The sequence below is a fragment of the Gallinula chloropus genome, assembly GCF_964237585.1.
Source record: "Gallinula chloropus genome assembly, chromosome: 1".
Lineage (NCBI taxonomy): Eukaryota > Metazoa > Chordata > Aves > Gruiformes > Rallidae > Gallinula > Gallinula chloropus.
Genome location: NC_140085.1, coordinates 38,164,367 through 38,178,280, shown reverse-complemented (window position 1 = coordinate 38,178,280; position 13,914 = coordinate 38,164,367). Strand labels below are relative to the sequence as shown.

At 35.4% G+C, this 13,914-nt stretch overlaps 1 protein-coding gene across 1 annotated transcript in view; it reads left to right on the top strand.

Annotated features, from left to right (window-relative positions):
* Positions 1 to 4,499: 4,499 nt before the first annotated feature.
* Positions 4,500 to 13,914, top strand: part of IMMP2L (inner mitochondrial membrane peptidase subunit 2) — a gene marked incomplete at its 5' end in the record, with an annotated part of 447,227 nt that continues 437,812 nt past the window's right edge. The window contains 2 exons of the mRNA XM_084270897.1: positions 4,500 to 4,634; positions 11,307 to 11,410. Coding sequence (XP_084127023.1) covers positions 4,500 to 4,634; positions 11,307 to 11,410 — 239 coding nt within the window. The remainder of the gene's footprint in view (positions 4,635 to 11,306; positions 11,411 to 13,914) is intronic.

Below are 13,914 nucleotides of genomic sequence, written 5' to 3'. Positions count from 1 at the left end.
TGTTACTTTGAAGTTTGTCAGTTGTATTGAATTATTCTGTGGGCTTTTTTTTTTCAATCCTAAACTGAGGGTAATTTTTTAACACTGTTAAATGTATGAATCTCTAATTTTTTTTACTATGTTTTACATCTTTGATTTTGTTGTGCTGTCTTTGTTCTGATTTGTTGATTTAAGGTGTCACTGACTGGGCAGGGATCCAGAAATATGTGGTGATGGAATTATTTTTATTTCAGCAAAGAGTCCTTTGCTTGCTCCACTGACATACTTTTAAACCTACTGCATATTTAGCTGTCAGCATAAAACAGACATAGCACTGGATTTCAGAATTTTATTCTGGAGATGTTATGCTCTTAAAAATGTACAGGTACTTTAGAAATCTTTCAAATTTTATATACTGGAGAGTTCTACTCAGTATCATTAAACATTGATAATTCACAGAGATCTTATTTTTAGGAAGCACTTGTACCAACTGTTACTGATTTATTACTTGGAGGAATTTGCAATTTTTAAGTAGTATATATGATAACCATCTTTTATATATTGGGAAATCCTGTATGTTGTTCAAACTTCTTAACATATCTTTTATATATGTGTGAAATAATCAGCTTCTTGCTGTTACTGTCCAACACTTCTTCAGATTCTTTATAACTCGAGTTAAAGCTGTTACAAAGTTCACTATCCATTCTAGAGGGTATTCTTCTTTAAAAAAATAATGAAAATGTAATTTAAAGGAGCATTAGAAGTAACTTTGTAACCTCAGATTCTAGAAGTAAAATAGATTAGAGATCTGCAAATACTTAAATTCAGCCTTGCTAAAATTTGTAGTTCATTATGAACATTGGATATTAAAAAAAAAATTACAAACATATGTGATATTTGTGTTTTTTTTTTAGCGGGCCTATTCATTAATATATAAACCATAAAATAATAGGTATAATAGACCTACAATATAAATATAAAGGTAAACTAGAAAAATTCTTTATTATAAATATAAAATTTCTCTATAATATAAAGAAAAAATGATGAAATAGAAATATTAGAAACTTATTACAGTATTTCTACCAGTGTTCTCAAATTGAATATACTTTCCAAGAAATTAGTTAACTAGAGCACATTGTGGTTATAAATATGTAATGTCTAAGAGCAGAATATTATCTCCAGGAGTGATAGCTATCTAATGTTTTCTTTATTTTTAGACAAATACTCTAACTAGAAAATAATTTGTTAAAATAAAATAATGGTACGAACTTTGTTGTCACTATTCTTTACTACCATAATTTCTTGCAACTACTGTAAATGCTTAGCATTCCTTTTCCCCTTTCTTTTCTCCTAAGACCACCTAAGAAAAGAAATCACTGAACACTATAATCAAGTATTTATCAGTTGAAGATTATCCATTCATGTGCACAGTTACTGGTAGGAGATGATGCTGCAAACTGTCTTTCTCCTGCCTACGTTAAAGCTCCTCTCCTCTGGCAATGCAAGACAACTTGAAGCTCCTCTTACTGAAAGAGTGATGGGTAACCTGCCATCTCCTGGCAGTGGGACGATGAACTATTGTGTCAGCAGTTGTATGGCAACTCTGCGCATACATGTACTTACCCTATGGTAGATGCTTGTCGCTACCTTTTTGGAGGGGAAGGCTTATGAAACAGACCTGGCAGAAATGTCCATGCTGTTCAACAAGGTGCTGACATGTAGTATCTTCTTATCCTTGTGTTAAAACTTTGTTAGCTTGAAGGATTTAAGGTTAAAGATTGATTGTTTTTAAGTCATTCTTCTGAAACTGTTTAAAAAGTGTATGCATATGTTTTCTGTCATTTTGGGAAGAAAGGGTTCTATAGTAATCTCAGTGTTCCTCCTGGGGAAGAGCTGTCCCTAACTATGGGAGGTGGGGAACCAGAGACTTTCAGAATATAGCATGTGACTGGAAATGAAGGATTCATCTTAGTGTGGATGGGAAATGAAGGCAGTGGTGTGATCGGTTGCTGAAGGAAGGAAGGATGGATTAATCCAGGACAAGCAGAGAAGTGCTTCAGCACAACAGCTGTTGCTGGCTTTGGTAGCTTTGCAAATCAATTGCTTGTAGGGGTGCTGCTGGTGTTTTTTCCCTCATCTTTATTCATACCTTGCCTTGTAATACTGCATGTGTCCAAAACCATAAAAGTAGGACCTGAAGTCCCGGCTTTGTCCACAGCCGCTTCATGCTCCCCGTGTTGCCTTGCAAGTGATGCACTGAGAATGTAGCATTTTGTCTTAACTGTTTTAACCTGGCTGCTAGATTCTGTGTCACTGTTAATTAGTTTGTAATTCCAGGAGCATATGGTTGGTCTCCTGTGGATTGTCTGACCAATTACTTTTCTTCAGATACCAGATTTTTCTGTAGATACCAGCATGGGGCTTTCGCAAGAAGTTTGTAACAGGATCTGTCAATGGCTTTAGTAGAAGGGATAGGGTAAACATTCATGCTTCATTTTTACTGAAAAATAGGTTTGACTATGAGGAATTTAGAGATTTAAGTAAATGTTGATTATGATTTTTTATTTTTTTAAATTTTTGTAAGCAGTCATACTGTGGTACATTGGTCAAGCAATGTCTTTCAGCAGAATGAGTGACCTGGTGGTTACCTTTGTGAGCAAGGTCTCAAAACTGTGTTTTGTGGCAGATATTGCTGTTAGAGTGGAGGAGGTCTGAGATATGCCAGACCTCATAGTAGAATTCCAGCTGTAAGTCAACTGTTTTAGCATTTATGTTGAATTGATGAGGGGTTTTTTATCGTTTCACAACCAATTTCAGTTTCTTTGAGAAAGCTGTTGACGCAAATTGAAAATCTATTCCGGAATAAACTAGAATCGAATTACAAGTATTAAGTACGTTTATTCTTTTTACTAGTTAAACTTGTGTTATGAGCGAGAGTTATTGATGATGGTGAAACATTTCCACTTAAAAAAAAAAGAAGTAAAAGAAAAATAAAATCTTGTTAGGATGACTGTCACAAGTCATACTAAAGATATTCCTCTCTTAGAAGACAAATCTTGTCAATGCAAAGCTATTAATATCTATAAAGAATTTTAGTAAGGAATATGCAGATGGCTTCCTCTGTAGAACTGGGTTTCCTCTTTTAAAGTGTCATCCTTTATGGAATTAAGTAGCCATATCTGGGACAAATACTGCTGTTAGTACTATGTTGTCCGAATGATTTTAAGTTGTGTTTGGCGCACAAATAGTTGAGTACTTGCATATTTCTGAAAATGCAAGAGAGAAAAAAAGTATTTCACAGTAGCGAAGTTCTAAATATTTTCTTTGTGAGAGGATTCAATGACACAACATGTATTTATGTTTTCCATTATTTAGGCTGAAAAAAAAATCTGTATTTTTGAATACATGCTGAAAAACTCAGCACAATCTCTTTTCTCCTTCTGTTACTGTCTGCTGCAGTTTAGGATTGTGATAGATGGAGCAAGGACTCTGCTAACTGATCTGATGTGGAGTCCACCAGTGATTCATTAGGTAGAAACAAGTTTAGACTGGATTTTCTGATAGGTGAAGGACAGCATTTCTTGTAGTGAGACTGCTGCTATGTAAAATAGGCTTGTACCTTTGCAGCAGTACCTGGGTACTCAGCTTGCTTCTCAGAGGTATAACTAATGCCGTCAAACAATTTGTGTTTCAGTGTGTTTCTGTAGGTATTATTCAAGAATAAGCAGTGGTTCAGGGCTAAAGAAATAGATGGGAGATAGCATAATAGTGAGTTGGAGTGGAATAGTCCCATGTGTCATTACTTAGCTGCCCAGTCTGCTGATATGTTTTTAACTTTCTGATGCAGTAATGAGCAAGGAGTCATTGTGTTACTGTGTGTCCCTATGATATATGTGAACATTTGAATTGATTTGTGACGCAGGTGTGGAGATGATGCATTCATGCATTTTTATGTGTGAAAATATGTAATAAAGAAATGGTCGTGTGTTCCAAATAGTTTTCCTTTACATAACACAATCCATCTTTGTGGGTCACAAATTAGTAATTGTCAGTGTATGGAGATAAAATTATTTACAGAATTTTGGTTGTAAACCCCAACTGAATGCTCTGGTGATGTTAGTCTAGTTGATGGTTTGTTTTTGTTTTCAGAAATACATAATTAGATTTTTTCTGTTTATATCAGTTTTCCTCTTGCTTAGATGAACTGTTATCATAGAGTTCTTTTTATCAAGTACTTCTGGTAGCACAGGATCACAAGAAATGGTCAAATTAGCTAAAGGATAAATGTCAAATATCAAGCTCTCTTCTATGGAGTAGACTTTTCAATTCTGATGAAGATTGCTTTTTTTTTCATTTTCCTGTGCACATTTTTTCTTTTTTAGTGTGAGTACTGGGAGACCCTAACAGATAATATAATTAATTTATTCTTAATAGCGCCTTATTGTATTGCTACAATGTTATTGTTACATAAAATTTGTTTTATAACAACATTTTTTTTTCTTCTTCATCTTTTTCAGATCATGGCACAGGCTCAAGGTTTGGGGAGGAGATACATGAAGGCCTTTCTTAAAGGTTTCTTTGTTGCTGTTCCAGTAACTGTGACGTTCTTGGATAGAGTTGCCTGCGTAGCAAGGGTGGAAGGAGTATCAATGCAGGTAATGCTGGAAATCTCTTCTGTCTATTAGGAAATTAAGAAGTGACCATTGACAATAACAAGGTGGAAAAAATCTTTTCCTCAATTCTTATTAAATGGCCACACATTAGTAATGAATAGTTTAATTTTGACTCTGTTAAACAAGTACTTTTATGATGTGAAAAGAAAAGCTTTTGAGAACAAAACCTTCCAAAATTCTATCTCAGTAAAAGGAAAATACATAGATAACTAGTGAAAAAGATATTCTTTTTAAATATTTTCCTGGTCATTGAAAGATTTGGGTCTTGACTACTACCGTTTGTCTCTTGCGATTGAATTGATGACTGGCAAAGTTTTTATTAATTTGATGGTTATATTGTAATTGTAAAGCAAAAATGCTTCTTGCTATACTTGTTCTTACTAATGAACAAGTATGACTCATTTTCAGTGAAGAACACTAAAAATTGCTTGAACCTATGCTTATTGGGATGTAAGTATCACTTCACTGTTATTGCTTTAGTTGCACTGAATATATGGTGTAAGAAAACAATTTTAAATTGGCTGTGTAACATTTAGAAGGTAAATACTCATGACAGTGAACAGCTACTTTGCTTTCTCTGTTATTTGGACTTGAAAAATACATGTTGTAATGTAGTTAGTCAATTTTTCTGTTGTTACCTTGCATTTTAAATCATATGCACTCTGTATTGCTGTGCATCACCACTGATAACTATAATTTATTCTGTTCCAATGTTGCAACATTGCAATTAACAGAGACTAAGGATTGGATTCTTGGACGGCAAGCCCTCTTTTCTGATTATCCAAGTAAGCTCAGAACCCTGAAGAGAGGTTTCATAGCAATCAAGACCAGCTGCTGGAGTTTGAAGCGTGCGGCATTCACACAGACAAAACTTGGGCTACAAACTGGTCGTGGCTGATTTGTGTTTAGTGCTATAAAAAGCTTGCAGCAGAGAGGAGGCAATGGCAAACTGGTATTGTGCCCTGTGTGACAATCTGTAATCTGGTGTTTAACCTCTGTCAAGAAACTTTAGCTGATCTAGAAGGCTGTTCTCATCTCAAGAGACGGGACCAGAGTGAAATCATACTACTTCAGTAATTCTGCAGTCTAAGACCAGAATTTAACTGTAGCATAAGCTTTCTTTGTCCTTTTCATGTCCTTTTCTGAATATCATTGATGACCAGTCAAAAGTAGGAGAATCTCTGGGCTTACAGTTCCAGAGCCAGAAATTTGCTCTAGAAAGGAGGAGAAAAGTTGGAAACTGGGAAAACAGTTTAATTATATTTTTACTATCCAGGAGAAAATCAAATACATAACACAGCATCTAGATAAGTACAAAATCAAATACAACTCCCCCATTTTTCACCTCCCCATTTTTTGGCTTCTCTTGGGATCTAGAGCCACATCCAGCATTCAAGTTGTACATGCATCTTGGATTTTATGGTTTTGGTGTGTTTTGTTTTTTGTGGGGTTTTTTGTTGCTTTGTTTTTTTTATCACTGGTGAGCATGACCTGAACATTTAATTTTTGAGGTGTTGGTTGTTGTTTTATTTGTGTTTTTTTTTTTTTTTTTGTAGCACACCACATTGTTTGGTTTTTTCTGTCTCTGACCTTATGTTCTATTGAACATCTGTTCTTGTTTGGATAGTTTTACTTTGGTAGCTGGAAAGAAATTTTCTAGGTTTCCCCACTCCACAAGTCTATTGAGCCCCTCTGGTCAAGACCTCAGTTTTATGTTTTCTTTTGAAGTCAGTGTCTCAAGTGTTAGGGAGTGGTCTGGTATTCTGGAGTGTTTCTTCTGTACTCACTTGAAGGTCAACCACTTAACTGTGGTTTATCCGTGGAGGATTTGAAAAACATTATAGTTATTTGCTCAGATTTATTCAACTTGACAAAGAAGGATATGCACTCTTCAAAGTGGCTAGGGAAAGCAATATATATTCAGCGAGTGATTACAATCTAAGCTCTACCCTTGGTGTATCTGTTGACTAAACATTTTGTCTGTTGATTGAGGAAGGTGTTGCTTAAAAGCTGACATTTCTAATTTTATTGACATCTTGGTATCTATAAAGTTTTCTCTCTGGTTTTATTCTGGACTGTAGCACTGAAGTAGAAGTTTGTTTTAAGTTTCTAAATGTCTAGGTGTTTTTCAGACTATAACCCCCCAAACAAACAAACAAACAGACAAAAACAACAACCAACTTCCTAGTGCTTTTAATAAGATACTAATTTCCTTGCCAAGATTTATTAGACACCTAACTCAGTCTGACAGGGACCTAATTATAAGGAATATATCCCTCTCTTGCAGAGTAGCTTGAAGGCGTACTGGCCATTGCATTCCAATTCCATCTATTTACTGTTTTCTCTGGAGAGTGATCTATGTTTGATGTGTCTGAAAGCTATGGGTATGAGGGAGAGTGAAGTTTGGTCAGCATGTAGTCATATAAACATCAATCACGTGCTTCCAATGATATCTTATTGTCTCAATTTGGAAATATCATAGTATGATTCCCAAGAATGTGCTTGTAATAGACCTCTGAAATGTCTAGCTGGCTTTGTGTACTCATCATTGTGGCTCCTGCTGAGCCTGAAATTAAAAGTTCTGACAAGGACCAAGGAATAAATCTCTCTGTCACGCTCGCTCTCATACTATCATTCTCTGTTGTGTGCACTCTTTGCCCCTTTCCCCCTCCCCCTTCCTGTTTTTGTTTTGGACCAGCCTTATTGCAGCTTCATAGTTACTAACAGTGGCAATACATTTGACACCCTGGCAAGCATGCTGAATAACGGTTCTAATGAAAAAACATTTTTTCCTGATTTATTTCTAATGAATTAAGACAGAATTAATGTATTTCACTGTCTCAAGCTGATTTTGTGCTTCTAAAGTGCTTTCAGCTACCTGTCATAATTCTATCACTTGATTTGACTTCAGTACATAGGAGTATTAACTGTATCCTATAGGGAGTAACTGTGAACTGTTGCAGTTTATAATTTTAATATTTTTAAATTGCTTCATTGCTTTCTTTTTTCTTTCTAAAATTACTGGGTTTTTTAATCCTTACATGAGGTAGTTTTGTTGGTTAGGATTTTACAGATTGATGTGTTCATCTAGCATTTTGTTAATAGTGGGTTTCGAGTGAGTTGTAATCTGTTTGCAACATTGAATGTAAGTGACACAAATAACTGGTAATATGATTTCTTAATTGACTGTTGTGGATTTTTTATGACTTCTCTTGTGATGCAGGATGTATACTTTAAAAATATTTGTTATTACATGGACATCTTGATATCTGTGTTTTTCTACTGAGTTTCATTGCTTGTCTGATATTATGAAGTTTTCATACATAATGATGTGGGAAAGGGAACCCCCCACGGATATATAAATTTGTAAATTCATTAAATCAAATGGACTGTTTTCAAGTGAGATGGAAGATGACAGCACACGTGCAACACTATATGTGAGTGAGACCTATTGCAAATAGTTCAATTATAGCAAGTAGCCTGACCAACAATCTCTCACAAAGCACACTTGTTTCAGCTGCAAACATTATTGAATGTTCTATTGCATTATGCATAATAGCAGTTGTAATTATTCTGTGGCAGTTTCTCCTAACTTTATTATTAGGATTACTGTACCTAAGCCTGTGGGCTCTTGTGAATATTCTTTCTGTTCCCCAAGCTATAAGCAAATAAGCTGTGACCTTCTGGTATTCACTAGCAGCATAACAACTATCAAGTTAATCATTATTTATAGTAAAAGGGCATGCTTTTACCCTCCTACTTACAGAACCTCCTGTCCTGTGAGGCTTCATCATATGGTTGAGGATCTCAATTTGCATGCTTTTAGCATTAGATTAGTTAGTAATTGGAAAGAGTGAATGTTTTGTGACTTCTACACCACAGTTCTAAATTAAGACCTCCGTGTCTTGTTTGTAGCAGGCTATTATGCCAAGAACTCTGGCAAAAAAGTTAGAATGCTTCAAGCTAGAGGAAGGAAGAAGCCCCTGTATTATTTTGTTTCTTATAAAAATAAAGAACCCTTGTGAACCTATTCGTTGACTATTTTTTCAGAAGCTGTATTTTGCTTTGCTAGACTTGAGACCTTGCTACTAGTAAAAATGTCACAGGGAATAAGTTGTCTCTGAACTTTTTGTTCTGGAATCCAAATTTATGTTGCTTACATTAGAGAAGGACTTGCTGAAATGTTTAGATGATATTTTTTTAATGGAAAAATGTAACTGTTGATGTAAAATGAAAGTGGTCTCCAAGTTTTCCTTACGTTTCTTCTACCACAATAGTGGTTTTGTCTGAGTGTTTTGAATATGTCGGGTTGTTTTGCGGGAAGGAGAAAAATATTGTATGCTGTCATATTTCTCTCAAATGTAGTTCTAATGCATAATGAGTTGGATATCCACTGTGTGTGTCAAAACCACGAGTAATGTATTGTTAAAAATAGCAAGCAATATGCTATTACATTTAGAATGCTTCAAGTTTTTTTTAAATGCGGAAAACAGTAGGAATCAACTGGTATAATACAATGTGTGCAATACTTTAACTACCTGGTATATTTCTCTGTAAGATGAAGTTGAAACAATCTTAGTTGAGAGGAGAAGTGTTTGAACATTCATGTAAATCTTTTCTAAGAATCAGCTCTGAAATACATTATCTTTTGGAGCAATGGGTTTCCATTTGTTTTGATCATCTCTTTCAGCCCTTTGAGGGAGATACTTTTGAATACAAAGCAGTTTACTTTGTGAGAATATACCATGTGTACTATTCCTGCTTTGTAAGATTGGCCTCTTTGCCTCATATTAAATAGTAGTATATTTAGCTTCTGGCCTCGATGTGCCCGCATTTGATAAAATGAGTATGACTGAATTGTTTGCAAATTTGTATGTGAATAATTTGTATGCATATATACTATCCTTTGGTGGAAGCTGCTTTGAAGATGGGAAATTATTATTGAAAATCCTGATTAAAAATAATAATCAAATATATGATATTTATTTATCTTGCTCTTGCCATGCATAGGGTCAAGTAGATAAAATAGTGATGAATCTGGATATAGTTATAGCTTAGACTTGGTCCATATCCCTGTGGACTTGAGGGTGACTTCCTTGTCTAGAAATTAACCCTATAGTCCACAGCTCAAAATGTAACTGGCCTTGTTTGCTGTTTGAATATATTGTGTCAGTCCCTCTCCCCACCTTCGCGTATTAGTTCTTTTGACCTATTGCATTCCTTATTGTGCATGTGAATTTACTCCTACTCAGGACCCCAGCACACTGCAACTACTTACACATTGATAAATTAGTTTTTCACAAGTGCCGTTTGAAATAGGTCTTTACCAAACTATCTGATTAACAAATTGAAGATGAATGAGAAAACTAGTAGAGAGAAGTCAGCACTTATAAATCAATTTTGCAGTAAAAAAATAAATACTAAGTATCAGTCCTGGTTTGGAAACATAGCTTTACTGAATGAAAGTACAATGAAATGTAACAGTGTGTAATTACTTGTGTTAAGAACAGTTAATTTCAGTTCTATACCCCCTTTGGTTTTCTCATCAAACCTACAGTCAGGAGAGGGGAATCCCAGCTGTGAGTCTTGTGGTACATGTGGAAGGCCAAGTTACATTATAACATGAACTCCAAAAATCCCTTCTATGAAAAAAAATAAATCAGTTTTTAGCAAATACTGAGCTATCATCCTGATAAATGAGGGTCTGCCTAGTCGCAATAGTCTGCTTTATTATCTATGTCCCCTAACTCTAGAGCCCAAATTAGAGGTCATCCTCTGGCCAACTTGGAGATACTGTAATTGTATCTGAAGAGTCTGAAAAAGCTTCTTGAGAAATAAGATATCAAAAGACTTTAGACTGGATTATTCTTAAGTACTTTCTGTCTCATAAAAGGAGTATTTGTATTGAAATAACCCCTGAAAAGTCAATGGAGACAGTACTGTGATGGCCTACTTCCTTCCTCTGCCTCCATGCATGATGGGTCAACTCAGTGCCTACACTGACCAGGTACCCTGGTTTTCTACCACCTCATGCAAAATAATTATAAAAGGTTCTGTGTACCTCCAAATACTATGTACTAATTTATTACTGGATTATTTTAATATTTAGGTTAGTGAACAACCTCATTTCACTATATGGTGCTGTGAGAGTTCATGCTTCTTTTGGATCCTGTTATGGAAGGCCCAGGTTTATTGCCTCATTTACTGGCAGTGTCAGTATATCCTGTAGGTGTAGGGCTTGATTTTTTCCTTTTGCAAAGGGTGCTGAGATCAGTATTGTTACAGAAAGTTTGTTCTTTTCTGGGAATTAGTGTTCCTCTTCTCCTTTGTCTTCAATGTTAACTGATAGGAGTAAAGGCAATCACTTCTTTTCATCAGGCTTGTAGTAAGTATGTATTCTGTGTAATTTTATTTGCATGCAGTAGTGCATTGACAGGTGTGAACTGCAGTTCGTCAACTTAATGACGTTTAAGTTAGCATTTAAAAAACCCAATAAATTTCCCAGATTACAGCAGATTCTTGGTCCTCTTATAATAACTAGGTACATTTTTACTGATTTTAATGGATTTCAGCTGTTGATGGAAGGAGAGTTAGGTCAAAGATTCAGAAAGAAAACTTAGATATAAAACTTTCCCCCCCTCCCTTCTCTTTCAGCCTTCTTTGAATCCTGGTGGAAGACAAGCATCTGATATAGTGCTGTTAAACCACTGGAGCATTCGAAATTATGATGTACAACGTGGGGACATTGTGTCATTGGTGTGAGTAATTTTGCATACATTTCAATGCATGCTTATATAAATTTTAAACCATCAGTATTTAATATTTAATCTAGAATACTCTAAGTATATCTATGTACAAGGAACATAAAGTTTTTAGTAATGCATAAACCAGTTCTCAAAACTTAGTTGTTCAAAGAATGCATTAACAAGTTTTTACTTGAAAGGAATGTGGTGTAAGGTAATATGTGATACAATATGTATGTGTACCAAAACTGCCAAGAGAAAAGAGCTGTGAGATACAGAGAAATTAGATAAAACATTATGTGGTGTAACCGGAGTATCCTTTTAAAGTTGTTTGGCTATACGCTCATTTGGGAAAAAAATAGTGTTTCTTTACCAATTGATTCAATTTTTTTTCTTTTTGCTTAGAGAAATCTGGCAACTGATTAAGATTTTAAGTAAGATGACAGGAATTCAACCATCTCCATAAAGGACAAATGTAGCAAAAAAAAAAAAAAAGTTTTAGCTATATTGGGGTGGTCTGTGTATGAAGCCAAAAGGTGGCAGTGTTTTGCTGTTGAAAATATTGAAGACTAACAGGACAGAAACTCCATTTCAGCCTTAACGCAAGACAGAAGTGGAATGTCAAATTGTGCATAACTGACACAATGATACAGTACATAGTCATACTACATGCTTGGGTAATTTAAGCTTAAGGTTTTAGTTTTTTAAGTGAAATGCCCATTAAGCAGACTATAACAGAACTGTCTTTGGAAGCTATAGTACCTGGCTTCCTTTTTGTCATGTATCTTTTCTAATTGTTCCACTTTTTTGCCTACTTATTTCACTCTAGTGGCAATTTCTATGACAATTTTCACTATCAACCCTTGAAGCATATGTTCTCATGTAGTCTACTTTTGTTAGACACTTAAAATTTACTTTACTGTCTTACTGTTTGGCATATAAGATTTTCTGTAAATGGTTTAGCTACAGATATGAATTTATTTGTGTTTGCAACACCTAGTACTACCAAAGGACTCCAATTGCTTGTAAAATCTGATTCTGCCTATGTGTGCATTCCTCTGCCCAAGTCATGCTCTGGTGGTTGTTTGAAACAGTGAATGCAGCTGATTAGTAATTAATAGACTGAGCAGAAAAGCATGTTGTCTGACCAGAAAACAAAATGAATAGTTTAATTCTCATTACACTTATTGAAAGTTTGTGGTACCGTACCTCTGAGCCATCTGCATTGATTGCTTTTGCTTTTCTCTGTGTTTGGACATGGTAACTAGTATTTCAGATACTGTGGGTTTTTTGATGATTTGAAAATTTTGCTTGTTATTTGTGGAGGTTATGTACACCCACATGGAAGAAGTCACATTGTATTTATGTGCTGTACTGAGTTTTTTCTTAATCTTTGGGTAAATACACTGAATAATCAGACTAGAGAGTTCAAAAAGCACTTTAAGAACTATACAAAGGAAGTTAAAAAATGTAAAAGTAATCTACTGAATAGTTTTCTTAAGAAAATATTGAAGGATATTTTATGTATCGGTAACAACTTTTAAGCTGTTAAGTACTTTGTGATATGGGTTTGTTATAAGCAGCTTTGACCTACTAGCTTATTGTAATGTAAAGTTTTTTTATGTCATGTTAAAGACTTGAAGGATGAACATGCATGAATTTTACTTGGTGGTCCTGAGAAGATCCGGTTGATTTAGGCAAGGCATCAACAGGGAAGACCAGTCTCCCATCAGCTGCTCCTTTTTCTGTTTCTGTCAGAAGTTCAGAAGAGAAAGTGTTGGAGCGACTGAGATAGGCAGATGGATATGTAAGCCTTCTTCCATATCCTACTTGGCTGCTTAACATTCATCCACTGTCTCTTCTTTGCCAAGTGATGGTAGAAAATACCAATGAGGTTGTGGGAGGGTGGTCCTTTGCAGAACAGGAGTTGAGGTCAAATATTCCTTCATGACAACTTGACCAAGGACCATCCAAGCTCTTCATGCCATCAGAAATACCATGTCATTCTAGATGGGTGCTGTTTTCTATGGCAACTCTTTAAAAAGAGGCAGTTGAGATTCCAGCTGGCAAAGCCCAGTGTAAGTAGGTGGCTAACAGTCAAACCTTGGAGTGAGGAGATGCGTTAGCCTTGGTGGCCATGGCCACCCCAGGAGAGTATCAGTCAGTCTGTGATTATGCTTGTGATACTGCTTACAAATCCAAAAGTTTTTCCTATTGTCCAATCTAGATCATGGTAAACATAAGTGTATTTTTGTTATTTGATGGCTTTGATTGCAAATAAGCACCCTGTCCCCAAGCACTTGGCAGTATTTATGCCTGATTAAGGTATAAAATGAAGACTGCGTGTTTTTGGAAACATGTGTCATGTGTCTCTGTCATCCCTATCTCTGCATCTGGTGTAGATGTAGCTACGCATCACAGTCACAGCTGTGATATTGGGCACTATGTGTGCACACATAGTCTGGTTTTAGACATAATATTTAGAATGGGGTTAGTCTTTAAAGATATAAAGCTAGCCA